This window comes from Oscarella lobularis, chromosome 15 (genome assembly GCF_947507565.1).
Source record: "Oscarella lobularis chromosome 15, ooOscLobu1.1, whole genome shotgun sequence".
Taxonomy (NCBI): domain Eukaryota; kingdom Metazoa; phylum Porifera; class Homoscleromorpha; order Homosclerophorida; family Oscarellidae; genus Oscarella; species Oscarella lobularis.
This window is the reverse complement of record NC_089189.1, coordinates 1,641,704-1,663,291: the sequence shown is the minus strand read 5'-3', so window position 1 is coordinate 1,663,291 and position 21,588 is coordinate 1,641,704. Positions and strand designations below refer to the sequence as shown.

Here is a 21,588-nt window from a genome sequence, read left to right as displayed (position 1 = left end):
GGGGGGGGGGGGGCGTGTTGGTTCTAGTCCCGGACCAACGAAGGGGCGTGACGACGTCGCAGCCTACAAGTTGTAGGCAACTTGAGGCTCCTCTGTCTTTCCTCGCTTCGCGTCGGCCAATAGAAATCGCGCCCGGTTGTTCGTACACTCATTCGCGAACGCAGTCATATTGCCGGGCCGCGCGTCATACTTCGCCAGATGTCGGCCTACGATCGCGCCAAACACCTCGGCTTTTTACGCGAAGCGACCGTCACATGGCTCTCCGGCCGATTTCACAGCACACCCAAATCGCTCATGTTCGCCATCTCTCTCTTAGATCGCTTCTTGGGCATCGTCTGCGTAAGAATCGCTCGGGGTCGATCGCTCGTTCACTTTTCCCAACGATTCCTAGCTCTTTCTCTCAGGTCAAAGACCTCAAGTGTCTCGCTGCCGCGTGCTACTACATCGCGGCAAAAACGACGCAAGAAAGCAAGGTAGACGCGTTTTTTCGTCGAGTCGCGTGGGGGGTGTACCGGTACTGTAGTCGATTTTCCCCACGCGACGCGTTTAGGAAGCGCTATCCGTATCGTCGAAAATAATCGCGCGCCTATGCGACTACCAGTTCTCGGCGTCCGATATCGTTCTAATGAAGCTCGTCGTGCTGAAAAAACTCTATTTCGACGCGAACGCGATCACTCCGCTTCACTTCATTCAAGTATGTTTGAGAAAAAAACGGGGGCGTGGCCTTTTGTGTGACAACTCCTAATTAATTTTAGTTTTGCATGGCGTCCTTGAAGGCGGGCGAATTTCTGAAGGGAACGCGTCGAACGCATGAGGAGCATCTTCGCGCCCTTGTTCGACGACTTCAATTCTGTGCCCAAGATTATCGATTTTTGATGTATAGGGTAATAAAGAAAAATATCTTTAATTAATTTATATGTTTATTTTTGAACATGTGTCTCTTTTAGGCTTCTACTTTGGGTCTTGCTCTGTTTATGACTGAGTGCAAGCAACTGCCGGAATTCAATTGGCTGACAGTCAGTTTGAGTCTTCAGACGGCTTGTCACGTTAGACATCATTTTAAAAAATAAATAAATTATCATAAATTAATTAGATTCCTGGACGGGAATTGTCCATATGTTTCGAAGAAGTCCAAGAGTTTTTCTCAAGCAGGAGCGACTGGCTCGACACAAAGCCATCTCTGACTGAGCAGTTCCGGCGAAGAGGATCGTGTAACTCCAAGGAGAAAGCCCGGATTCGTCATCGACGTTGTCAAATGAGTATGTCCTGTCGAGGCGAGGCGGAGCTTCTCATCAAGTCAGACACGGAAAAGTGTTTGTCGTATGAGAAGAGACGCCCCTAACGTTAATTAGTAACGTCTAAAAAAGGGACCCTATGTCTCTGTTTTGTTTTGGGGGGACTATTTTCTTTCTGTTCGGTTATTTGGCTTGTTTTTGAAGCGTGCGAACGATTGGCAATTACATTAAATTAAATTGCTAAAATCCCGAAAAAAAAGAAAGTAATTTTTAGACATCTAAAACGGTGCTCTCTTTGTTTTCGACTGGACTCGTATCTTGTGTTCTTTTTTTTGTGCAGCAAAAGCTTGAAGAGACTCCCTTGTCATTGAAACTTGAGGTAAGGAATAGGAATAGGAGTCGCGTACTGCTGGGCTAATAGTGATTTATTTTAGCGTGCAAGGCTGTCACTTCAATCGTCAGCTGTAAGGACAGAGATATATAACTGTACATCTTTTGTATATGGGAGTGTGTGATAGTCAAAGAAGAGACGTTCCCGCAGTCAGAAGAAGAAGGACTCGGCAGCTAAGCAGCGCGTTTTATTTGATTAAGATGAGCAGACGATGGATGCAGTAAGACTCAAATGAAAGCTAAATGATTGATTTAATAATAGCACGGATGCTAGACTTCGCCGATAGAGGAAGATCAGCCAGCCGTTCTACCACAATCCTACTTGATGCCGACGTCTAGCGGCACCGGAGGAGGAAGAGGAGGAAGAGGAGAACGGGATTGGTTCACTTGTGAACGTCATGGAAGAATTCAAGTTCTGCTCGGGCAATTGTCGTCGCACCAGACGATCAAATCTGATGTGCTTTACACCTCGTCGCCAGGCGAACGATGACGTCTACTTCTGAGTAAGACTCTCTGGACGGAAAATACCGGTACGTGGTTTTTAATTAGTTTTTCAATGAGGTTCAAGTCTTCTGATTCCTCATAAGCCGTCGTAGTTTCAGTTCTCAGTTTTCCTACACTACAGAAAATAGTGCGCTTGCTAAAGTAGTGTATGTGTTAGTTTAGATATTAATTATAAAATATACATACGTATAGTGACTGGATCTTCCATAGGATGTTTGATTTCCGATTCCCCTGCTCGTCCGAGAAATGCATCGCGGAATTGGACAAGCGCGCCGTGACAACGCACGGATTGTATTGCGTTTCGGCGGCGCAGACGCAATGCAAGGAATTGTGTCGGGTGAAATCAATAGATAAATAAGAAATTATGTACGTATTTATTTTTTATTTTTTTCTCAAGGCTTTTGAGTTGAAAGCTAAGGAATGTTGATTTGAGCGAGTTGCCGCCTTATCTATTTTACTTTCGTTTTTGTCTCAATGGGTGGGTGTTGTGCACGCACGTGTTTTCTTTGCCTCGTCTCCTTTGCGCCGTTGTTTTGAGGTGTTCGTCACTTCCGTTTATATTGTTTATTTTGAATTCACTTTTAGCTCTTTCTTCTCTGAAATAAAAATGTGGCACGTGCGCTGACGTCCGCGGGGGATAAAATAACCGATCACGTGCTGATCGAATCAAATGAATGAAACTGTATTGCGTACGTAGACGCAGTACACCGCGCTATCAATTGCGAACGGCCACACGATGGGAAGGGGAGCATCGCGCAACGCCGCCGAGAAACGAATCTACGTGGAATGGCAGGGAAGCGGGAAGCGTCCAAGCGGCCGTAAGCAACGCAAGAAAGTCACGCAGGCTCCGCTGTCCCAACAGAAAATAATGGGCAACGTTACGTGCTCGTTACGCGAGTATAGGTCGTCGTTTCGGCGAGCTGTGCAACGCGCGACTTCAAGGACCTGCTGGGCGCCGCTGGGCGCCGTTGTACGAACGAATCGTTTCTTCCCTAACTCGATCGCTTGCGTTCTTTATTAGATGGTCGTCGATCAGTTTGGCGTCTCGAAATGGTGATCTCGTCGTCGTTTCGCCGTCGTTTCGCCGTCGCTGCCTGCGAATTCTCAAAGGCAAGATGGCAACTGTTTCCTCTCCCTTTCTAATTAGCATCCGCTCGCATCCTAGCAATCCTTACGTTCTCACGATAACGACGGACGATTCCGGTACGCAACGACGCTTTCGAACGAGCTCGAACGATCGTTCACTTCAGGAGACGTCGGCGAAGTGTTCAACGACGTTTTGATCGCGTCGCGGCAGAATTTTCTCGGTACAGTGCGAAAGATTAGAGCGAGACGTTGTCATTCAGTGGTTTCTCCCCCGTACACACTACTAGGGCGTTTGAAGTGGCCGAATTGAAAGAGGATTTGAAGAGAAGAATGACTCATTTGGAACAGAGAGCCTCAGGCGAGAGAAAAGCTCTTTATTCAATTAAATAATTAATCTTATATAAAAATTTCTATTACAGTCGTCGGTCTCAAAGGAGTTGAAATCGACAAATGCAAAGCGGACTTGGCCGAACTAATGAGACGAGGGTACGTTTATAATTATCAATTTATTTATTTTTGATGATGGTCCGTAGTTCTATCTCGTCTCCACGCTGCTACAATTGCCTTCACAGTTTGGAGTCGCGATCGTTTCTTTCCTTGAAAGGCAAAGTGCCTTCTTATCCAAAGGTAGTCACAACCTTGAGGTAAAGTCAATTGCTGATTTTTTTCTTTTTAGTACACACTCTAAGAGGAAAGGCGAGAATACGTCAAGAAGCCGACGTTTGATATTTGGCACTGGGAAGCGAATGAGGTCAATTGAACTTGGGAGGTAAAATATTTTTATTGTTGATTGTTTATTCTTCTTATGTAGATGCTGTGTCTATTCCATGGAGCATATGTACGACGAGCTGGGTTTTGTGAATGGATTCTCTATGAATGCCATTGTTTTGAAACGCTGGCTGGTAAGGGGAAAGGGGAATAGGGGAGAATGCCTGTGTATCTCTGTGTTTCTAGCTGTGTGTTCAAGAAAACTACAGGAACAATCCCTTTCACAATTTTCGCGGCATTGCTTTTGCGTCATTCAAATGGTGTGAGGAGATTATGTATCTCTTTGGATGAACATTTCTATTGATTTCTTTTTAGATGTATGGAATGATTCATCTTCTCACTGCCGGCATATGCCACGACGTCGATCACGTGGGCATCGTGAAACTACTCAAAAGAACACTCAAAGAAGACGGAGCCGACGTGAACGCCCAATCGGAGACGGGCAACACGGCATTGACCGGCGGCTTCGAAGACGTCGTCGAGGTGACGTCACATCCGGGACTCTGAGAAACTATTTTTAATTTAGTTAATTTCTTCTCCCCCCTTAAGTTCTCTTGGATGCCGGTTCAAAGATCGCGGAGGAGCAGAACGAGAGCGGTCACATGCCGCTGATGGAGGTGGCGAGCGCTGGTCGCATAGGCGTTGCTAAGTTGCTGATCGAGCACAGGGCCAAGGTGAATACGCCGTCGAATGAGTTCAAGAAGACGGCGCTGACGCTCGCTGCCTATAAAGGTGAGAGTGTCACCAATAGATTAAATAGTTTGATTTTACTGATTCTTTTGTACCATAGGACATGCTGACATGGTAAAGTTTCTCTTGGAGAATGGCGCTGATAAGGAACACAAGACCGAAGAGATGCACAACGCGCTAATGGAAGCGTGCATGGTGAATATTAATAATAGATTATCGAATTAATAATTATTAATCGTCTTTTGTCTTCTCTCCCCAAAGGATGGCCACGTGGAAGTGGCGACGATTTTGCTCAATCACGGCGCCCAAGTAAGAGCTATAATATCATCAGACTCCTTTTATTAATCTATTGATTTATTGATTTTTATAGATCAATATGCCAGTGGACGGCTTCGAAGCTCCTCTCACTTTGGCCGGGTGCGGCGGTCACACGCGTGGACTTGGCCCGCTTGTTCATCGACTGCGGCGCCAATTTGGAAAAACTCAACGACGAAGGGTGAGTTAATTAAATAATTAATTAATTAATTATTATTTATGAACGTGCTGTACTTGTGTTTGTTGTCATGAAGCTAGCAAACGCTAGCCCTGTATTTATTTAAATGCACAAATCAAAGTCAAAAAAAGAATGACAGTATCAACAGGGGGGCCCCCTTCAAAATGCATTCCCCACTGCGTAGTATTAATAATAGCTGACTTACGTTCTATCCAACACGATGCAGTAATCGGCGCAAACAGTCACCAACTCAGCGAAACTACTAATCCCCTCCCCGCCCGCGTACGTGTCACTGAACGAGCTCCTCCGGTTCCTTGACCATTTTCTCGGGCCCCTTCACTGCCGCCGAGTTTCTCATAAGACGCTCGACCATCAGGCGACAGTAGTCCAAGCGGGATGCCAATTCCTTGCTGCATGCGTAAAGACCAACATCGCTGAGACGATACGTCCGGAAGCGGCTTTTCTCGTCGATATAGCTCACGGCGCCCATGCGAGGACAGAATAATCTTGGTGTGATCTTGGAGGAAATTAATCTAAGAGGGGGGGAATGATGAGAACGCGTGGCGTGTTATGCGAGTGTGCGCGGAGACCTGAAGTATGCCGAGACTTAGATGAAGGACTATGGCGTTTCGCGTGCGAAACCAACCTCTGAGATGCGGAAGACGAGCGATTTCGTCCCCTTCCTTGGGACGCATAGCAGCTCCGGTCTGCACAGAGAAAATAGGGGAAGTCATAATGTGTCGACGTCGTGGTTGTTCATTTTTGTCTCTCTTACCTTGAGGAGATGCTCGCTCATGTAATCGCTGAAGTAATTCAAAAGGGTGACCTTCTTCTTTAGGTGCTCCGGACGCTGGCTGCGCATGTGGAATTCCTCGTGACCGTCGCGGTCAACGTACTGAAGATACCTAAAAGATATCTCTCTTGCTCTTCAGCCTTAACTGTGATCCATAGCTTTGTACTCACTCTCCATCTGCCGCCAAAAGAATACGGGTATTGTCATTGAATAGGACGCCGACCGAATTGTCGGACAGCTGATAGCCAAGCCCGTATTTGTCCGAATAGTCGACCCATTTGCTGATCCAATAAATAGGCTGAGATGCCGGATCTTCAGCGTCATCTAATATAAAACGAACATAAATCTATAGAGATCTACATACGTATACATATACCCCACTGCTCGCTGCTCTTCTTCTCCGGCTCTTCCTTCAAGCAGTCACTCAACTGGCACAACAGATCACTGAGAAAATAATCAGACGGCTCAGTACCTCAAATAAAAAAAAAACAAAATCTAAGAACCCCGCCTATCCTCTCAGTGAGTCTCCCCCCCAAATATCATACAAGGATTAAAGTATGTTGTAGTAGGAGGAAGCGGTTTTCGTGGGAGTCCCGACGTCGAAGTAGCCGTTTTCTTCTCGTTCTCGTAGAATCGCGGCGTCATCGTCAAACAGCTGAGCGGAAGTCGAGTCGGCGCGAAGCCGGCGGAGAAGAAGGGGTTGTTGAGAACGATTTGCGTGGCGGGACGCTCGGACGGATCCGAACGGAGGAGTCGGACGATGAGCGACTGCGCTGCAGACGACATTTTGGGCGGAATAAAATAGTCGTTTCCTAAGACACGCGAATAGGTCTCATCGAGGGATTTCGACACAAAGGGAGGCTTTCCGACAAGGAGAGTGTACCTAGAATATAAAAGATGATGAGGATACTATTACATAACATTCCCTGCCTATGTAACTTACATTATACATCCTATAGACCACAAATCAACTTCGTAGCTGTGTCCCTTCTTATTCAGTATCTCCGGGGCAACATAATTTGGAGTCCCACATACGGACCTATATTTTACAACAGGAATGCCTCCTATACAGTGTATTTAAATTTTCTATGAATTTATTGTGTACATCTTTCTTTCTCCTTCGTAGTTGATTTTTGCTGCGAGTCCAAAATCGCCAATTTTCACTATTAATCCGTCGTCGAGAAATATGTTGCTGAGTTTCAAATTGCGATGTATGACTTTGACGCCGTGCAAATATTGGCATCCGACTAGTATCTGTTTCATATAGTATCGAACTTCCGCTTCGGTTAGAACGCGCCGTCGCTTATGCAACTCCAGCAAAGACTGAAAATCGAATTTTTTTATTAGGAAAAATGGGCGGGGTCAACTCACTCACTCTTCTCCGACAAATTTCCAAAAGAACGTAAACGTAATCGAAGTCTTCGAAGTAGCGGTGAAAGCCGACGATGTTCTCGTGATTGAGACTTCGATGGACCGCAATCTCCATCGACATCTAGAAGGCGAAAGAACGTTTCGAAGTGAGGCCCCGCGCGAGGATACGCTCCGTCGAACCTTTTCTTTCTCATGCTGTTTCGTTAGGCGGCTCTTCGAGACGATCTTTCCGGCGAATACTTCCTTCGTTGCCATGTCCATCAGTTCGTAGCAGCGCGCGAAACCGCCCTGTGTGAAATTAAAGCACGCGGCGTACGCGGAGACGGCGGTGAATCGTTGGCGCCTTCGCTACGCTATTTCTGCTAGAGCTCAGACTCACTTTGCCGAGAAACCGTCCCTTTAGGTACGTTACTCCCGCTTTCCGATCGACGATGTACGGCGTCCAAATCGGATGCGGCTGTCCTTATTCTGTCTTTTGTCGACATCTTTGGCGCTGAATCGGTCTTCTGCTAGCGTTTTTTCAAACACGGATCTTAGAGGAGATCTAAGATCCGTGTTTCAAAGAGGAACTGTGGTTCAAACGTCTGAGGTGACCTGCCCCTTCACGTGACCCGGGGGAGAAGGGTCAGGTCAAACGAAGTGTTGCCGTAGGAATGCGGAAGCCCCAATTATCCACTTAGCTTGATTGTGACGTAATTGACCACACGGTCGACCAGCACACGATAAATGGCTTTGGAGTTGTATCTAGGCTGCGGCGAATGCACGTACGTGGAGATCGACGACGCGCAACAGGCAAGCATGATATTTGGAAGGTAATCGTCGATCGTCGGGATAAACGTTTTCGATGGGAAGCTTCGCAGCTGAGAAGTCGATTTCTTTTTCTATCGCCGCGTTCGATAAAAGTCCCTTCTTTCGACGCTTATTACTGTAGACATCGCGTGCCAGCGAGTACTACGTAATTAATTTGATAACGACGTCACAGAGGTCTCGGCCTGTGATTGGGCCGCACTGTACAGTGCGGCGGCAACACTTTGACCGACGAGAAATCGTGTAGCTCACGTGATGCATAACGCGTGGTAGAGACAAGCGTGTGTCTCCTATGAAAATCGTTTACAATGAAATAGCACGACTAAATTAACATTTTAAAAAATTCCTTCCAGCAGTTGTTATGTTCAGTTTTTTCTGCTGAAGCTGAATCTTCAATCCGCTTTCTTATACGACATCGCAATCAAAAGATCCCCAAAACTCCGTCAAAAATGAACCAAATTCAAATCTGACTGCAGCAAACGAATCCCCTCGCTTTCACCTCCCCGCTGAATATTTTCCTAGAACGAAAGACAAAAGAACAAAGCTACCCTCACAAAGAAAAAAGATAAAGCACTTGGAGCTTGAGCGTCGAGTGAGAGCGCAAGCTGCAAGACGACGCGCATGTCCAATCGATAGCGAAACAAAGCGCCATCCGTGCATCTTTTGTTGTTATCCGGGCTTCGCGTTACGTTAGGCGAGTTTAGGCGACTTCTGCCGGGAAAGAGCCATTCACGAGATAAGGGGGTCCTTACAAGGCCTAAACAAAGCACTATTCAGATCAACGACGTAGGCGTCTCAAATAAAAGAGCAACGGGCAAAAAGCCATTTTCGGCTAAAACCCGTGACCATATTGTTAACTGCGCACGCGTGAATCGCCTTTTTCGTTCTTCGCACTTTTCGCCTGTGATCGACCGGCTTGCTGTCCCTGCTTTCGAACGAAAGAGACGTCAAACGGTCTCTCTACGAACCGCTTCTCTTGGAAAAAGAAGGCGAGGCCGTCAACGAACGATCTCCTCGAATTCCTGCAAGCGAGTACGAAATCCCTATTCCGTGCTTACCTACGCGTCTCCATTGAGCCGAAGGAGAGGCGAACATAGCCGACGAACGCCTGCAAGCGCTCTGCACGCTCACATCTACTCGGAAAAGGTCGACCTTCCACGCTCCGCCGCCCTCTGCTTTTCGGAAATGAGCGAAAAACGTAAAAGAGAGCTTTAGCACGGGGCGACATCGTTTCACTACTGTACGACTTTTTTTTCAGTAACAACTCCAATTGACGAGTCAATATTGGAGCCGATACTATCTCTCATACAATCAATGGCAAGATACCGAAGTTGAGTCAGCCGCTTCGGCGGCTCTTAGCAACTTCGCTCTGATTGGACCAGGTTATTAATTTAATTAATTTAAATTATTTATAATTTTCTATTTGATGCTCTAAATAGTTGCTAACAAGGAAGTCATCGTTCGATGCGGAGCCCTGCGCCCGTTGCGACGTCGCTCTCCTGTTGTCGAGCAACGTCGACGTCCAGTGCAACGCGTGCGGATGCATGACGACGCTTGCACGGGTAGCGTTCGTTTTCGCGCCTAATTCTCGTCTCTCGGAATGTCTCTCTCCCAGAGACGACGAAGCGTATGATCGCCGTCGAAAGCGCCGTCGGACCTCTCCTGCGTTTGGCGCGATCGAGAGATCCGCGCCTGCAGCGCAATGCCACGGGGACCGGCTACAGTGACCAAATTCTGAGGTAAGTCTCATGCATTCACAACGTCTACATACGGTATACTTATTGAAATCTCTCCCAGGTTCATTGCTGAACGAAACATCGTTTGTTCAGCTGGTGAGACAGCTGCTTGTTTCCTGTTTTCTGATGAAATAATTTATTTATAGACCTTAGCCATCTATTGCGACTACAAGAAGGCGGAGAAGAACAAATTGGGCGCCGCGTTTCGACGAACGACGGGAAGATTCTTCATCTATTCACGGCTCTATCGACTCTTTCACGGGCTCTCTACTTCTCACTCAAGGTAAGAAGGGCATATGCGTGCCCACGACCATAGCAGAAAGCTAAGGAAAGTAGTTACACACCGTGACACGTAGATAGATAGATAGATAGATGGGCTAATAGTTATGAAATAAATGACTGTTTAAGAGACTTAGAGAGCTATTAGAAGATGAGAACGACAAGCGATTCATATTGGGTCGTAGTGATGTCTTCAGTGGCATCTGACAAATCTGAAAGGCTTGCTTGTGCCGCAGTCAAGGGTGGTGATTGCTAAGAGGAACTTCATTCTCCCTACCCTTTTCCGGACGTCCCTTCAATTTGGGGAACAATTTCGTCGCTTCTTCGTAGCTGGACCTGCAGAAAAAGGGCGATCTCACAATCAATTTATTAATTTTATACCAAAAACAGGCAAACCTCCAAAAGCAACCTTGCATTTTTTCCGCTGTCAACTGCGCGTCTAAATTTTTGACCGTCGCCCTATCCGTTTCAAGCTGCGCGCTTAAATTTTTGACCGTCGCCTCCAAAGCGCGCTTCTCATTCAAGGCCAGACGCAATTGTGAACGCATTTTCTCCAGTTTTGATGTCGCCTTGCTGTCGTCTAGTCCCTCTGATATTTTCTTTAGCATTTCTTCATTTTGGCCTACAAGAGTCTTCTAGGTGAGGTGCTCGATCTTTCGAGGGTGATTTACTTTTCAAATCCCTGTTCTGGAAAATGAGTCTATCATTCTGGCGTTGTAGGACCACTTGATATTGCGAGAATCCTTCGATTTCTTCTTCCAATACTTCAATTTTATCAGCGGCTGCAACAAAAAAACGTAGACGCGAAAATAGCGATTTTTTGCTAGATTCTTACTAGCAATCTTCTCGTCCTTTATAAAAAATAAAATATTTCAAAATCGGAGCTTAGTTTAACGTCAAAAAAACTTACTTCTAGTTTGTCAATTGTAGTCGTCAGCAAATCCTTCTCTCGGTCCCATTTGTCTAAAAAATCATAAATGGCAATAATTTGACGTAAGACAACCGCCACACGTACCGCCCATAGAATTCATCATATCTTCGTATCTTTTTGTGTAAACATCAACGGCTTCGACCACTCTGGCACCCGTGTAATCTAACAAACAAACAAAAAACGCGTATTCGCACAACAATAATATTAAACAAGCAAGCTCACTTTCGTTTTCCTTCATCTTCGCTTTCAAGACTTTGTCCGCTTTCTCTTGCTCGCCTGTTCCACAACACAAATATCATTGAAGAAAAAACGCTCTATTTTAATGACTTACTTTGAAGTTGAGCGCGATGTTTCTTCACCAATTCGTCAATGTTGGCATCGAATTTCATCTGAAGAGCCGCCATCTCTTGTCTCGCCGTCTCATTGACTTGTCGAAGCTCGTCGATTTCGTTCATTTTCCCCGTTAATTTCTCCTCTTCATTCCTCTTCAGTCGCCTCATCTCCTCGCTTTGGGACAGCTGCTGCTCTTACGCAAGGAAAAAAAACCGTTTACCTTCTGTATATCGCCGTTTTTTTTTCAACCTGTTCCTTTTCACATAGAGGACTGGCTATTCTAGACTCGCTAACCTAAAAGTTCAATTCATACGAGAGATTTTGAAATCCTGACATGTTTTACAATGTCTAATTCCTCCCTCGGCGAAGGCGTTATATATCTGACCATCCGAAGCGAATTCGGTGTTGCAAGCCACTTCACCGACTTGGTTTCGATTTCTTGTAAGGCATTGTCAGGGAGATCCTGCTTCTGGTCTTTCGCCCAGCTCATCGTCGACCTTTCGCAACGGCAACTATATACGGGCTGGTGGTTCACATCGCAACATACATGCCCTGATCATTCATCATACAACGGTTACATATTGGAGAAGATTTTCTTGATGCTCGACTCGAGTGTGCAGAATTTTCTGTCTTCCAACGTCCGGGAATTGGATTGACATGAGTTACTCTTGAAAAACATGGCTGAAAGTCAAGAAAAAGATGAAGATAACGCGCCGGAATCAGCTTCCGAAGCACTCCCGAGCAAGGTGCTCTATGCTTTGGAAGGTAAAGAATCGAGGCCCCTTTCGAGGAAAATAGCTTCGAACGGAACGTAATTACTAAACGTCGTTCCCTTGCAGTAGTGCCGACCATAAAGGAAGCGCAAGGCCAGCGCGGTCTTCGCCACGGAGATAATCAACGATATTATAGGCGAGCGAAAAGGACTAAAAACGAGTCACGTGATGGACTAAGCGATCCTACTTTGGCAGGCAATACTGTTGTCGACGTCTTCGTCGCGTGAGAAAGTCTCTCAGCTTCGTTCACGGTTCGAGACATCGATTCCATCCGAAAAAGCTCACAACTGACGTCATAACGGATTCGAAGTACTGTAGGAGAAATGTAGGAGAAAAATAGTCTGAGAGCTGAGAAATGTCTTTCTCTCTTGATTAGTAGATTTCTACTATTGCCTTTGATGAATTGTGAATGAGCGTGGGCGTACGCCGTACAGTTAGGACAGCAGGCGAACACGGAGTCGCGAAAGCGATTTCACATGGTTGGACGCTCGAAAAAGGCAGCCAAGCACGCGAGAGCATTGAGCCAGCTGTGCAAAGCAGACATATGCAAATCTCCACTAAAAGCCGGACGATCTGGCGAAGGAGGGCTTTATATGCTCTTTTTATTGCTAATCCCAGTTAGACAAATGTGGGCGTAGATGTGCACGGGGTTGGTAAACATTTTACGAATCAATTTTTTTCTTAGGTGATTAAAATCAGATTACAGATCCACGTGCTGTCAACGCATGTGCAGTCGCTTCACCAAAAAACATGGCCGATTCAGCTGGCCGATTCACGGATACTACAGTAGTGTCCGTGGCCGATTAGTTGAGAGCGTTCGCAAAACGGTACGCTCTCTACGACCCGCGAAGATCCTAAAGCTGACGCCTTCGAAAATCTCCAGTAATGGCCGCTTCGTCGATCGCGAACATCGTGAAGAGCTCTCTAGGCCTAGTGGGACTCGATAAGATGCTCGTCGACGACGTCGGAGTAAGTCGGGGGTCCCCTCGAACGTTTCGAGCTCGCGTATCGTCTCTAGGACGTGACCATAACAAACGATGGCGCGACGATTCTAAATTTGCTCGAAGTCGAGCATGCAGCCGCAAAAGTGCTTGTGGAATTGGCTCAATTGCAAGACGAGGAGGTCGGCGACGGAACGACGTCTTTGGTAAGTAGAATAGAATAGAAGACTCATGTTTTTTAATTTTTTAATTATTCCGTTTAGGTAATTATTGCCGGCGCCGAATTATTGAAGAATGCCGAGGACCTGGTCAAGACTAAGATCCATCCGACGTCGATTATAAGCGGATATCGGCTCGCGTGCAGGTTTCGTCGTGGAATATTCGATGTTGCCGTTCTCTATGCGAAATTCTCCATCTATAGGGAGGCTTGCAAGTACATTCAAGATCATTTGGCCGTCAGTTCAGACGACTTGGGCAAGGAATGTCTCGTGAATGCGGCAAAGACGTCGATGTCGTCAAAACGCATCGGAAAGTAATAAATAATATTCCAATGTTGGCTTTTCGTTTCTTTGATTTATTTCTCTTAGTGATTTCGAATTTGATTTCGAATTTTTTTCGAAGCTAGTTGTTGACGCTTGTCTCGCCGTGAAGTGCACCAATTCGAAAGGCAAGGTGCCTTGTCCAATCAAATCGATCAACGTCCTGAAGGCGCACGGCGCAAGCACCCAGGAGAGCGTACTCGTGAACGGATACGCGCTCAATTGCGCAGTCGCTTCCCAAGGTAATATCATAGATAAATATTTATTTATTTATTTATTTATTTTTTAACTGCGTGTCTCCTCGTAGCCTTGGTAAAGCGCGTAGCGTCGGTTGCCGGTGCCAACGTCGTCTTGACGACGGGCAGAATCGACGATCTCTGCTTGAAGTATTTTGTCGAAGCGGGAGCGATGGCCGTGCATAAGAAGGCGGATTTGAAGAGAATCGCTAGGGCAACCGGAGGTCAGAAAATAATACTAATTAATTAAAAGAAGCCTAAGGGTTTTTTTTTCTAGGTCAACTCGTATCCGCTCTAGCGAATTTAGAAGGCAAATTAAGATTCGTTCAATAGTTCGTTTCTCGGAGAAGCGGAAGAAGTGGTGCAGGAGAGAGTATGTGACGATGAGCTCATACTCATCAAAAAGTAAGCAAGCCTAGTATAGAGTCCAACACTTATCATAGACATAGAGAGAGAGAGAGAGAGAGAGAGAGAGACTCTGCTTTCCCTAGTAGACCCAAGGCTCATTATATAGTGCCGCTTCCGTGATTCTCCGCCGCGGTGCCAACGATTTCATGGTCGACGAGATGGAACGGTCACTTAATTCACGACGCGCTCTGCGTTGTGCGTCGCGTCATCGAGTCAAAGTCGCTCCTTGCCGGCGGTGGCGCCGTCGAGGGCGGCCCTATCGATTTATCTAGAGAACTATGCTACCATGTTGGTGAGAAAATTAATTAAATAATTTTGGATATTGGCTAGTTTTTGTTTGGTGTGCTTAGCATTCGAAAGAGCAGCTGGCTATTGCGTCCCTTGCGCAGATCTTGCTGTTTGATCAATCGGCCATTTATCGCCTTACAAGCAGCGCTTGAGCGGTTTCCACGTCCATCTTCGCTTCTAACTCACAGGGACAAAAAATGTGCGCATGCGCCTTACTTAATAACTTTGATTTTATCATTTCAATAATTAGTATTGACTCAGCGTGCCACGCCCTCATAATTCCGTCTCGTCGCTTCGACCGTCGAATTTGCCGTCAACGGCGACTACGCCATCCGATTACGTTTATGCGATCAGGTTGACGTCGTCGAAATAATCGCGTTTTTATATCGAATTCGTCGTTTATAGGCAAAAGGCATGCCTAGGCCATGCAATATGTACGTCAATAGCTGTTGTAGGTGGGAGATTAATAGCCCAGAGAATATCAGTTTGAACAGGTGAGAAATCAAACACGCGGCGGCGGCTTTCACTTATTGTCTATGCGTTTTAGTGACTCTTATTGGTGGAGCCGTCTTTCTCATTTTCGCTGCCACGTCTCTTTTCTTTGATCCAAGCAGCTGATCGCGGCAGCTTACCTTGACCTCCTTGACGCGCCGCATAACGTAAGACAGAAGACAACAGTGTATTTAAGTAGTGAAGAAAAAGAAAAAACACTCTGGTTTTTTTAACAACATCCACTTGTACACTGTTGTAGCTCACACCGAATGCAGAAACCACGGGGCACGTGACGGGTCGGGGGTTCGAATCCCGAAGCGTGCTCTTTTTTTTTCTTTTTTTTTCTTTTTCTTTCTGTACCTAACCGGCGATATACGATCACCCGCGACTGTGGCTTAACCGCCCGTAGCATGGTGGTTCCAGGGGGGCAAAGCCCCCCTCTGCGACCTATGCTCATTGGGGCGGTTAAGCCCGGAGCGGGGCCGCCACCGATACCAGTAAGGTTTAGGGTTAGGGTTGGGTTAGGTACATGAAAAAAATGCTTTATAAGCTCTCTACTCTATAGTGCGCTAGACTGTCGTAACAATATTGAGCCGCAGAGGTCCAGTTACGACTGTCGTAACAATAGCCACTGCCCTGCCGATTTGGGAGGCTCCATTATTGACTTCTTTCTAGATCTGCAATGGACGATGTCAATGTCGTAAAACTTATCGAAGACATAGAGAAGTTGACTCCCTCGGATAGAAAAAAATTGAAGGTCATTTTTGAGCAAGGTTAGTTTAATTAATGGTGTTCTTTTTGGATGACAGAAATAGCGTCATTTTTTTAAGGTCAAAGGCCAAAACGTGATGGTATATGACGATGTTCTACTATTGCTACACTGTAGCTTTGCTATTTTTTTGCGCAGTTAAAAGGCCACGTCTTTTGGAGGACTACGAAGAGGGAGTGTCCTCTGACGGAGATGAGTCCGAGGGTGACATTTTCAAGGAGAAAGTGTAATCATTTGTATTGCACAGGCATATTTTGCTAATGAAGAGTACTTTAGGGTTAGTGCAATTGCAAAGAGCAAGGAGTATTCAAACACCTTTCTGCGCCAAAACGAATTAGGCATTCCCGCCACGTTCTTCTACAGCTTTCCTGAAACCAATTTCGACAGCAAGTCCAGTTTACCAGATTTCAGTAAAATTGCCCGAGACTTTGGAATCCGGCCCTATCAAGAGGAATTTCTGTTGAATGAAAGCCTCATCAATTCGTTACAGGCGATCTTCCCTGGGATGACTGTAATCAATCGAAAGACTTACCGTAACGACAGAACAACGGAGGTTGATGTTGCTGTTTTCTCAAGAAATATTCTGCGGTATGCAAGGAGTCTGGGAGAGATCAAGGTAAAGGGAGGGGTGGGAGACCCAAAGACCCAAGTTATCGGTGGATACGTTGCTGCAAGAAGGTTTGCAGTAGAGGATGACGTGCAATGCGGCTTTCCTTGCATTCTTTTCACTATCAGTAGTGAGGCTACTTGTCAAATCTATGGGGCATGCTCTGTGCCGACGGGAGGAGAACTGAGAGTTGCCACCTCAAAACTTTGTCCCAACTTTGATCTCTACTCTGATTTTGAGGAGATTCTTCGCCGCCTGCACTCACTTGTATTGTCAGTTGAAAATTCTCGACACGTAAAATATCTTCTGCCTCTTCGTCTGCAATTCAAGTTCAGGAACACTGACAAGGAAGAAGAGCTAGTCTTCACTAAACACATTCGGAATACGACGTATCAGGCCACCGCTGGAAGTCAGTCAGTTGTCGTCAAATTTGCTCCTTCTGGCACCACATATGGCTCGGATGTTCATGATTTTTGCCACAAAAACGGTTATGCGCCGGAGCTTTACGGCGTTTCAACAATGGGCAATGAATATACTAAAGTAGACGTGGCTGTTATGCCCATTCTGTCTGGCCAACCGTTGGATCAATTTGTGAAAGGAAATGTCACCACCTCTGATAAGCGGAAGGTTTTAAAGGAAATTAAAAAGTGCTGTCAATTGCTGCACTCACAGGAGATGGTCCACGGCGATTTGCATCCTCGTAATATCCTGGTCCGAGAAGATAACAAAATTGCATTGATTGATTTTGAAATGTCTGGATTGGATGGAAAGAAGTCATATCCAGAAAACCTCAATATGAAAGAGGTCTGGCATAAAGAAGTGCTCCGTACTAATCCACCGCCCCTGGCAGTTGACCATGATCAATACCTTTTGAATGAAGTTATCAAGCCATTGCTGGAATAGGGGCAGGAGGAACGAGTCACTCGTACTCATTTTCGGTGTTCATTTTTTGTATCTGGTAAGAGTCCTACTGTAGCGAATAGCGAATATGTTTTCACCTGTGTGTAGACTACCTATGTGTTTTGTAGTTTTGACTTTCTCCCCTCTGTCTGTGTGTGGGCAGGGTGAGTCTCCCGTGGTGTGTGGGTGTGTGTATGTGTGACTTTTTCTTGCTCCCCTTCCCAACTTTTCCTTATCTAATGTAATGTGTTTGTTTGCGCATCCGTATTCTTTCGTTCGCCGTTTGACAGAAATCGTTAGGAACGCCGCGACATCGAAGGTCGAATGACCTTTATACACACGGGTAAGAGACACGTTTAGGGGATGGCGATTGTTGCGCAAGCGGTTCTGGGGCCCCTGTACGCGTGCGAGGAATTTCTAATGGGTCCTGTTGTGCGTTTTATCGTTGCGCGATTGAGGTCTGAGGCTCCGTTAATTGCGCATGGGAATTTTTCGTTCCGGCGATCATTATATTTTTCGAGGCATTTCCGTCCTATTTCCGGGTCCCATGTGTCTCTAGGCGTAGTTAAGGTGGGTTCTTGTTCCTATTTAGACTTGTATGTTGTGTTGTTGGGAAAAAAGAGTTTCGAGGCGAAGCAGAGGGTTGAGAAAGGGTAAGCTAGAAGAGCTGTACCACTATTCGTTCATGTAAGGGGGATATTATTGTGGGTGGGATCAACTGAGCTAATCATTTTCGAATTAACTCCATTAACCGCAAACCGGAAACAGACGCACAGACGGGACATCACCTTTTTGGGCGTGGTCTCTTCGTCCTCGCAAACCAGCGATCAAAATTCGTAATTCCTAAGTACAAAAATGATACAAACACGCGAAAAAATTTAATTTGAAATCACCAATTCGTTCGCAAACAGTTCTCACTAGCTGATCAACAGTAAAACTGTCATCAACCTAAAAATAGAAGAAAAATTCAATAACTAAAATTATTTTCAACGTACCAAAACGGTTTTGAGAGATTCGTCCATCATTCTCACACGAAGTTGTCTCATCTTGTTCTTATACTCAAGAAAATCCTACACCAAAAAAAATAATAAAATAATTAGAAACCTCCAAACGGGAAACGAACTTCTCTTTCTTACGCCTGGTTTGAGAAGAAAAATCGAGAGTGCGCCCATTTTCGAGCCACACGCTTCGTTTGGGCCAAAAATAAGCCGTGTCCCTGTCCTATAAACACGCGATGTCCATATAAGGAAAGTGTCGAAGCCGTAGAACAGCGAATTCAAAAGCGTGCGCGCAGATCGAATCGCGCTGAGAAAACAGGGGGTGGTAAAAAACGCGGGGGCTCGAAGATGGCGAACGGATGAGAATGCGACTCGATTATCTTCATCTTACAGGCAGGCTGTTCGCCCATTCGCTCGCGAATCATCTTTGCATGCGATAGTGTTTCGTGACGGAGACGACGAGGATTTCGCGTTTGGAGTCCCGTAAGGGGGCCCGCTTTGCTTACTTGCTCTGATCATAGATACAAGTTCGAAGAGTATCTATGCTCTGATCGACAAAGTTGATACGGAGCGCGAAAGCGAGTCTACGCCTTGGATGCCTTGTGTGACGGGCTCCCGGGGGACAAGACCCGTGTGACATTGCTCGAGTTTAATTAGACGAACTGAAAGAAAAGCTTGAAAAGGCGTTCATCTCTCGTTCATCCTGACTTTAACTAATACGGGCCTCTCTACCAACGCGTGGATCTCCCGGATCTCGTACCCATGTCATTTTACGTGAATTGCAGCTCAACAACTAGGTATACTTTAGTACAAAGCTTTTGGCCGTCTTTCTTCTTAGGAGTTGGGGTCCTGGGCATGTCCACAAAAAAACTGCCTCCTACGGGGTTCTGAGCATGACCCCGTATCAGAAATTCTCAACTGCTCGTAGACAAAAGGGGAGAGACAGATAATTTATTAAACTAGAGAATGATGGCCCGGTGTTCACCGTGTCGCCATCATGCAGAGCCTCCCACTGCTTACCGTACGAGAGTGCATACCATAGTGTGACGTCATAATTTTTTATGTTGTCACATATTCACGTGGTCCTTACAGCCGTTAGCTACTACAGCTCACTCCTACCTACATACTGTAAATACTTGCATGATTGCAATGTTTTCCTAATTAGGCGCTTTTCTGACGTAGTGTATTTGATAATGTGCTCTGTATTCTGTATTTGAGGAGGACCTATGCATGTGTACGGGTCATATTTCCTGTTACCCGTACACGCGTACATACCGAAACTCGACAATGTTTTTCCGCTTCGCTGTACCTTTTCGACATCTGATAGACGTTTTCCCAAGTTCGAATAGGAGCGTCCGAGATCGGCTTGATCGCCGATTTTTTCCGCTAGGTTGACGGCGGCGGTGAGATGCGCCAAAGCGTCGTCGTACTTTCGAAGAGACAAATAGCAATTTCCTATGCTCCCGTTCGCCACTCCCATCATGACGTCGTCCTTCAAATCCTTCGCAATTTTCAACTGTTCTCTAAAATATCGCAATGCCGCCGGCACGTCGCCCATCTGCTGATAAATTTTCGCAATGTTGCTCAACGCCGACGCTTCCGTTCGCTTATCGTTGACGTGGGCGCTGAGCGACACGCAATTCTCGTACGTCTCCTTCGCGGCGATGAGATTGCCGCGCGAGCGTTGGCAATGACCGATCTTATTCAATATGCTCGGTTTCTTGATCTCGCACACTTGAAGCGATTGCTCGTAGAGTCGAAGGGCGGAGTCGAGCATGTGAGCCGCCGTGTAGACGTCGCCTTGACCGACGAGAGCGACGATCTGATAGTCGCTGTCGTCGTAATCGCGCGCGAACGCGTGAAGCGTCTGATAGGCGTTCAACGAGTCCTGGAGTTCGCTTTGGTTCTTGAGCGACAAGGCGATGCCGAGTTGCGTCTTCAGTTTGACGTCGCGCGGCAGTCGCGTCTCCTCGTCCGCGCCCATGAGTCGACTATAGAAGCCGAACGCGTCCAAGTGATGTCCAGCTTTGGCGCTCACGTCGCCGAGTCGAAGCAGCACGCGCGTGTGTTCGTCGCTACGCGCCTCGACCATTTTCAAAAGTTCAGTATAGGAGGCTTTCGCCTGAACGTACTCCTCCGCCGTCTCCTTCGACTCGGCGCGACCGAAGAGAATCTTCCGTCGCATTCGATCGTTGACGACGAGCGGATCGGACTCCGAGAGCGATTGGAATAACGCCGTCGCTTCCCGTTCGCGCGCCGTACGCTTCGGCGAGTGCGACGCGCAGCGACGACACTTCGGCGAGTCGTTCGGGATGCCGTCGCAATATTTCGATCTCCTTTTCAAGATAAATGACGGCGAGTCGGTACTGTATAACTTCGCTTCGGATAAATTCTTCGTTATAATCGATAGAATTTCGAGTAGGAGAGAGTCGGTTAGGGGCTGGTCGAATATGTCGATGTGCGACAGTTGGACGCGAATCTTTTCGCGGCATACCGAAAAAACGTTTTCCGGGACGAGTTGTTCCATCTTGAGTAGATGCTCCGAGAATTGTTTCGTTTCGGCGGCGAGTCCGTAAACGTAGACCAATTCCCTCGCAAAGGCGATTATATTTCGAGCCGAAATCGTGAACAAGTTCGCCAGTTTGCTGTGACGCGCGACGGCCAAGGCGTGCGTGAAAAGCGCCGCGTCCTTGGCGTCGAACGACCAGACCTTATGAACGGGCAATCGACGCGATAAATAGAACGCCAGACATTGAACGATTTTCTTATACGACGTCTGTTTCTCTTTTGTCAGACGATTCAAAATCGATTTTTGAAAGCAGCGCGGCACGCGCACGGCGAGAACGGCGTCGTCGACGCGACTTCTATTCAAGTGAACGAGACCGAGTTTGTCAAGCGAATCCAAAGCGCGTTTCGCCGTCTCGTCGCTTTGATCATTGTGCTGTTTCATCCAGCTGTGAAGCAAAACGTCGTACTCGAACCAATCGTCGCCGACGACCGATAACATATTTAGTATGCTATTAGCCGCTCTCGATGCCGTGCTCAAGTTCAGATGTATCATAACGTTCAGTCTCTCGTCGTCGAGTTCTTTTGTTAGTGAACGAAGTGCTTCGGCGAGACGCGGAACGTCGGCTTGGGGAACCAATCCCTCGATAGCCTTACTGTCTGCTTTGGCTATGTCTTCGAGGGAGGTTAGTTGACCTTGAGCGAGATAGCTTCGT

At 46.6% G+C, this 21,588-nt stretch overlaps 4 protein-coding genes, 1 long non-coding RNA gene and 2 pseudogenes across 12 annotated transcripts; 5 read left to right on the top strand and 2 right to left on the bottom strand.

Annotated features, from left to right (window-relative positions):
* Nucleotides 1–54: 54 nt before the first annotated feature.
* Nucleotides 55–2,748, top strand: LOC136195828 (cyclin-I-like). 4 transcript variants are annotated; one of them, XM_065985299.1, is made up of 13 exons: nucleotides 55–339; nucleotides 405–473; nucleotides 551–694; nucleotides 756–884; nucleotides 948–1,046; nucleotides 1,094–1,259; nucleotides 1,576–1,614; nucleotides 1,670–1,699; nucleotides 1,754–1,846; nucleotides 1,900–2,155; nucleotides 2,340–2,466; nucleotides 2,527–2,667; nucleotides 2,715–2,748. In XM_065985299.1, exons 1-7 carry the CDS (start codon nucleotides 199–201, stop codon nucleotides 1,584–1,586), a joined length of 759 nt encoding a protein of 252 aa, XP_065841371.1. In that variant the 5' UTR covers nucleotides 55–198; the 3' UTR covers nucleotides 1,587–1,614; nucleotides 1,670–1,699; nucleotides 1,754–1,846; nucleotides 1,900–2,155; nucleotides 2,340–2,466; nucleotides 2,527–2,667; nucleotides 2,715–2,748. The 4 variants fall into 4 exon arrangements, with proteins under 4 accessions (XP_065841371.1, XP_065841372.1, XP_065841370.1 ...); XM_065985300.1 differs by having other exon boundaries at nucleotides 2,527–2,748; XM_065985298.1 differs by lacking the exons at nucleotides 1,576–1,614; nucleotides 1,670–1,699; nucleotides 1,754–1,846; ... (2 more) ...; nucleotides 2,527–2,667; nucleotides 2,715–2,748 and having other exon boundaries at nucleotides 602–694; nucleotides 1,094–1,555.
* Nucleotides 2,749–2,803: 55 nt separating this feature from the next.
* LOC136195829 (ankyrin repeat and KH domain-containing protein 1-like) lies at nucleotides 2,804–5,290 on the top strand. 3 transcript variants are annotated; one of them, XM_065985303.1, is made up of 14 exons: nucleotides 2,804–3,239; nucleotides 3,295–3,332; nucleotides 3,380–3,436; nucleotides 3,503–3,573; nucleotides 3,635–3,701; nucleotides 3,749–3,842; nucleotides 3,892–3,966; nucleotides 4,027–4,117; nucleotides 4,170–4,245; nucleotides 4,299–4,466; nucleotides 4,533–4,715; nucleotides 4,774–4,868; nucleotides 4,935–4,982; nucleotides 5,044–5,290. In XM_065985303.1, the coding sequence occupies exons 7-14, from the start codon at nucleotides 3,962–3,964 to the stop codon at nucleotides 5,176–5,178; spliced, it is 801 nt and encodes a 266-aa protein (XP_065841375.1). In that variant the 5' UTR covers nucleotides 2,804–3,239; nucleotides 3,295–3,332; nucleotides 3,380–3,436; nucleotides 3,503–3,573; nucleotides 3,635–3,701; nucleotides 3,749–3,842; nucleotides 3,892–3,961; the 3' UTR covers nucleotides 5,179–5,290. The 3 variants fall into 3 exon arrangements, with proteins under 3 accessions (XP_065841375.1, XP_065841374.1, XP_065841373.1); XM_065985302.1 differs by having other exon boundaries at nucleotides 2,807–2,947; nucleotides 3,151–3,239; nucleotides 3,295–3,436; XM_065985301.1 differs by having other exon boundaries at nucleotides 2,807–2,947; nucleotides 3,033–3,239; nucleotides 3,295–3,436.
* Nucleotides 5,209–7,920, bottom strand: LOC136195827 (serine/threonine-protein kinase PLK1-like; annotated as a pseudogene).
* A 1,087-nt stretch (nucleotides 7,921–9,007) lies between these two features.
* On the top strand, nucleotides 9,008–10,997 carry LOC136195798 (uncharacterized). Of its 2 annotated transcripts, XR_010671950.1 has the most exons (7): nucleotides 9,008–9,169; nucleotides 9,220–9,335; nucleotides 9,396–9,519; nucleotides 9,577–9,699; nucleotides 9,753–9,876; nucleotides 9,935–9,969; nucleotides 10,020–10,997. It is a non-coding gene; the product is annotated as an uncharacterized lncRNA (long non-coding RNA). The 2 variants fall into 2 exon arrangements; XR_010671949.1 differs by having other exon boundaries at nucleotides 9,008–9,335.
* Nucleotides 10,232–11,923, bottom strand: LOC136195797 (uncharacterized). 2 transcript variants are annotated; one of them, XM_065985259.1, is made up of 10 exons: nucleotides 11,760–11,923; nucleotides 11,637–11,710; nucleotides 11,415–11,590; nucleotides 11,306–11,359; nucleotides 11,168–11,245; nucleotides 11,063–11,115; nucleotides 10,988–11,003; nucleotides 10,824–10,934; nucleotides 10,549–10,774; nucleotides 10,232–10,488 (listed from the first exon to the last, which is right to left on the bottom strand). In XM_065985259.1, exons 1-10 carry the CDS (start codon nucleotides 11,904–11,906, stop codon nucleotides 10,389–10,391), a joined length of 1,035 nt encoding a protein of 344 aa, XP_065841331.1. In that variant the 5' UTR covers nucleotides 11,907–11,923; the 3' UTR covers nucleotides 10,232–10,388. The 2 variants fall into 2 exon arrangements, with proteins under 2 accessions (XP_065841331.1, XP_065841332.1); XM_065985260.1 differs by having other exon boundaries at nucleotides 11,415–11,604; nucleotides 11,666–11,710.
* Nucleotides 11,924–13,059: 1,136 nt separating this feature from the next.
* On the top strand, nucleotides 13,060–14,753 carry LOC136196272 (T-complex protein 1 subunit alpha-like; annotated as a pseudogene).
* A 98-nt stretch (nucleotides 14,754–14,851) lies between these two features.
* On the top strand, nucleotides 14,852–17,628 carry LOC136196359 (uncharacterized). Its single transcript, XM_065985892.1, has 7 exons — nucleotides 14,852–14,955; nucleotides 15,007–15,095; nucleotides 15,149–15,260; nucleotides 15,769–15,866; nucleotides 15,924–15,944; nucleotides 16,001–16,088; nucleotides 16,139–17,628. The coding sequence occupies exons 4-7, from the start codon at nucleotides 15,776–15,778 to the stop codon at nucleotides 17,370–17,372; spliced, it is 1,434 nt and encodes a 477-aa protein (XP_065841964.1). The 5' UTR covers nucleotides 14,852–14,955; nucleotides 15,007–15,095; nucleotides 15,149–15,260; nucleotides 15,769–15,775; the 3' UTR covers nucleotides 17,373–17,628.
* The last annotated feature ends 3,960 nt before the right edge of the window (nucleotides 17,629–21,588 follow it).

What these genes read in the sequence shown, in the direction of transcription:
- LOC136195797 (XM_065985259.1), bottom strand. Translation starts at nt 11,906, where the DNA reads ATGAGCTGGGCGAAAGACCAGAAGCAGGATCTCCCTGACAATGCCTTA. An exon ending in AAAACGGCGATATACAGAAG is followed by an intron (nt 11,591 to 11,636) that starts GTAAACGGTTTT and finishes GCTGTCCCAAAG; the next exon opens with CGAGGAGATGAGGCGACTGA. An exon ending in ACATCGCGCTCAACTTCAAA is followed by an intron (nt 11,360 to 11,414) that starts GTAAGTCATTAA and finishes GTTGTGGAACAG; the next exon opens with GCGAGCAAGAGAAAGCGGAC.
- LOC136196359 (XM_065985892.1), top strand. Translation starts at nt 15,776, where the DNA reads ATGGACGATGTCAATGTCGTAAAACTTATCGAAGACATAGAGAAGTTG. An exon ending in TCAAAGGCCAAAACGTGATG is followed by an intron (nt 15,945 to 16,000) that starts GTATATGACGAT and finishes TTTTTTGCGCAG; the next exon opens with TTAAAAGGCCACGTCTTTTG. An exon ending in GACATTTTCAAGGAGAAAGT is followed by an intron (nt 16,089 to 16,138) that starts GTAATCATTTGT and finishes AGAGTACTTTAG; the next exon opens with GGTTAGTGCAATTGCAAAGA.
- LOC136195828 (XM_065985297.1), top strand. Translation starts at nt 199, where the DNA reads ATGTCGGCCTACGATCGCGCCAAACACCTCGGCTTTTTACGCGAAGCG. An exon ending in AAACGACGCAAGAAAGCAAG is followed by an intron (nt 474 to 550) that starts GTAGACGCGTTT and finishes CGACGCGTTTAG; the next exon opens with GAAGCGCTATCCGTATCGTC. An exon ending in CTCCGCTTCACTTCATTCAA is followed by an intron (nt 695 to 755) that starts GTATGTTTGAGA and finishes AATTAATTTTAG; the next exon opens with TTTTGCATGGCGTCCTTGAA.
- LOC136195829 (XM_065985303.1), top strand. An exon ending in TTGTTTTGAAACGCTGGCTG is followed by an intron (nt 4,118 to 4,169) that starts GTAAGGGGAAAG and finishes CTGTGTTTCTAG; the next exon opens with CTGTGTGTTCAAGAAAACTA. An exon ending in TGCTCAATCACGGCGCCCAA is followed by an intron (nt 4,983 to 5,043) that starts GTAAGAGCTATA and finishes TGATTTTTATAG; the next exon opens with ATCAATATGCCAGTGGACGG.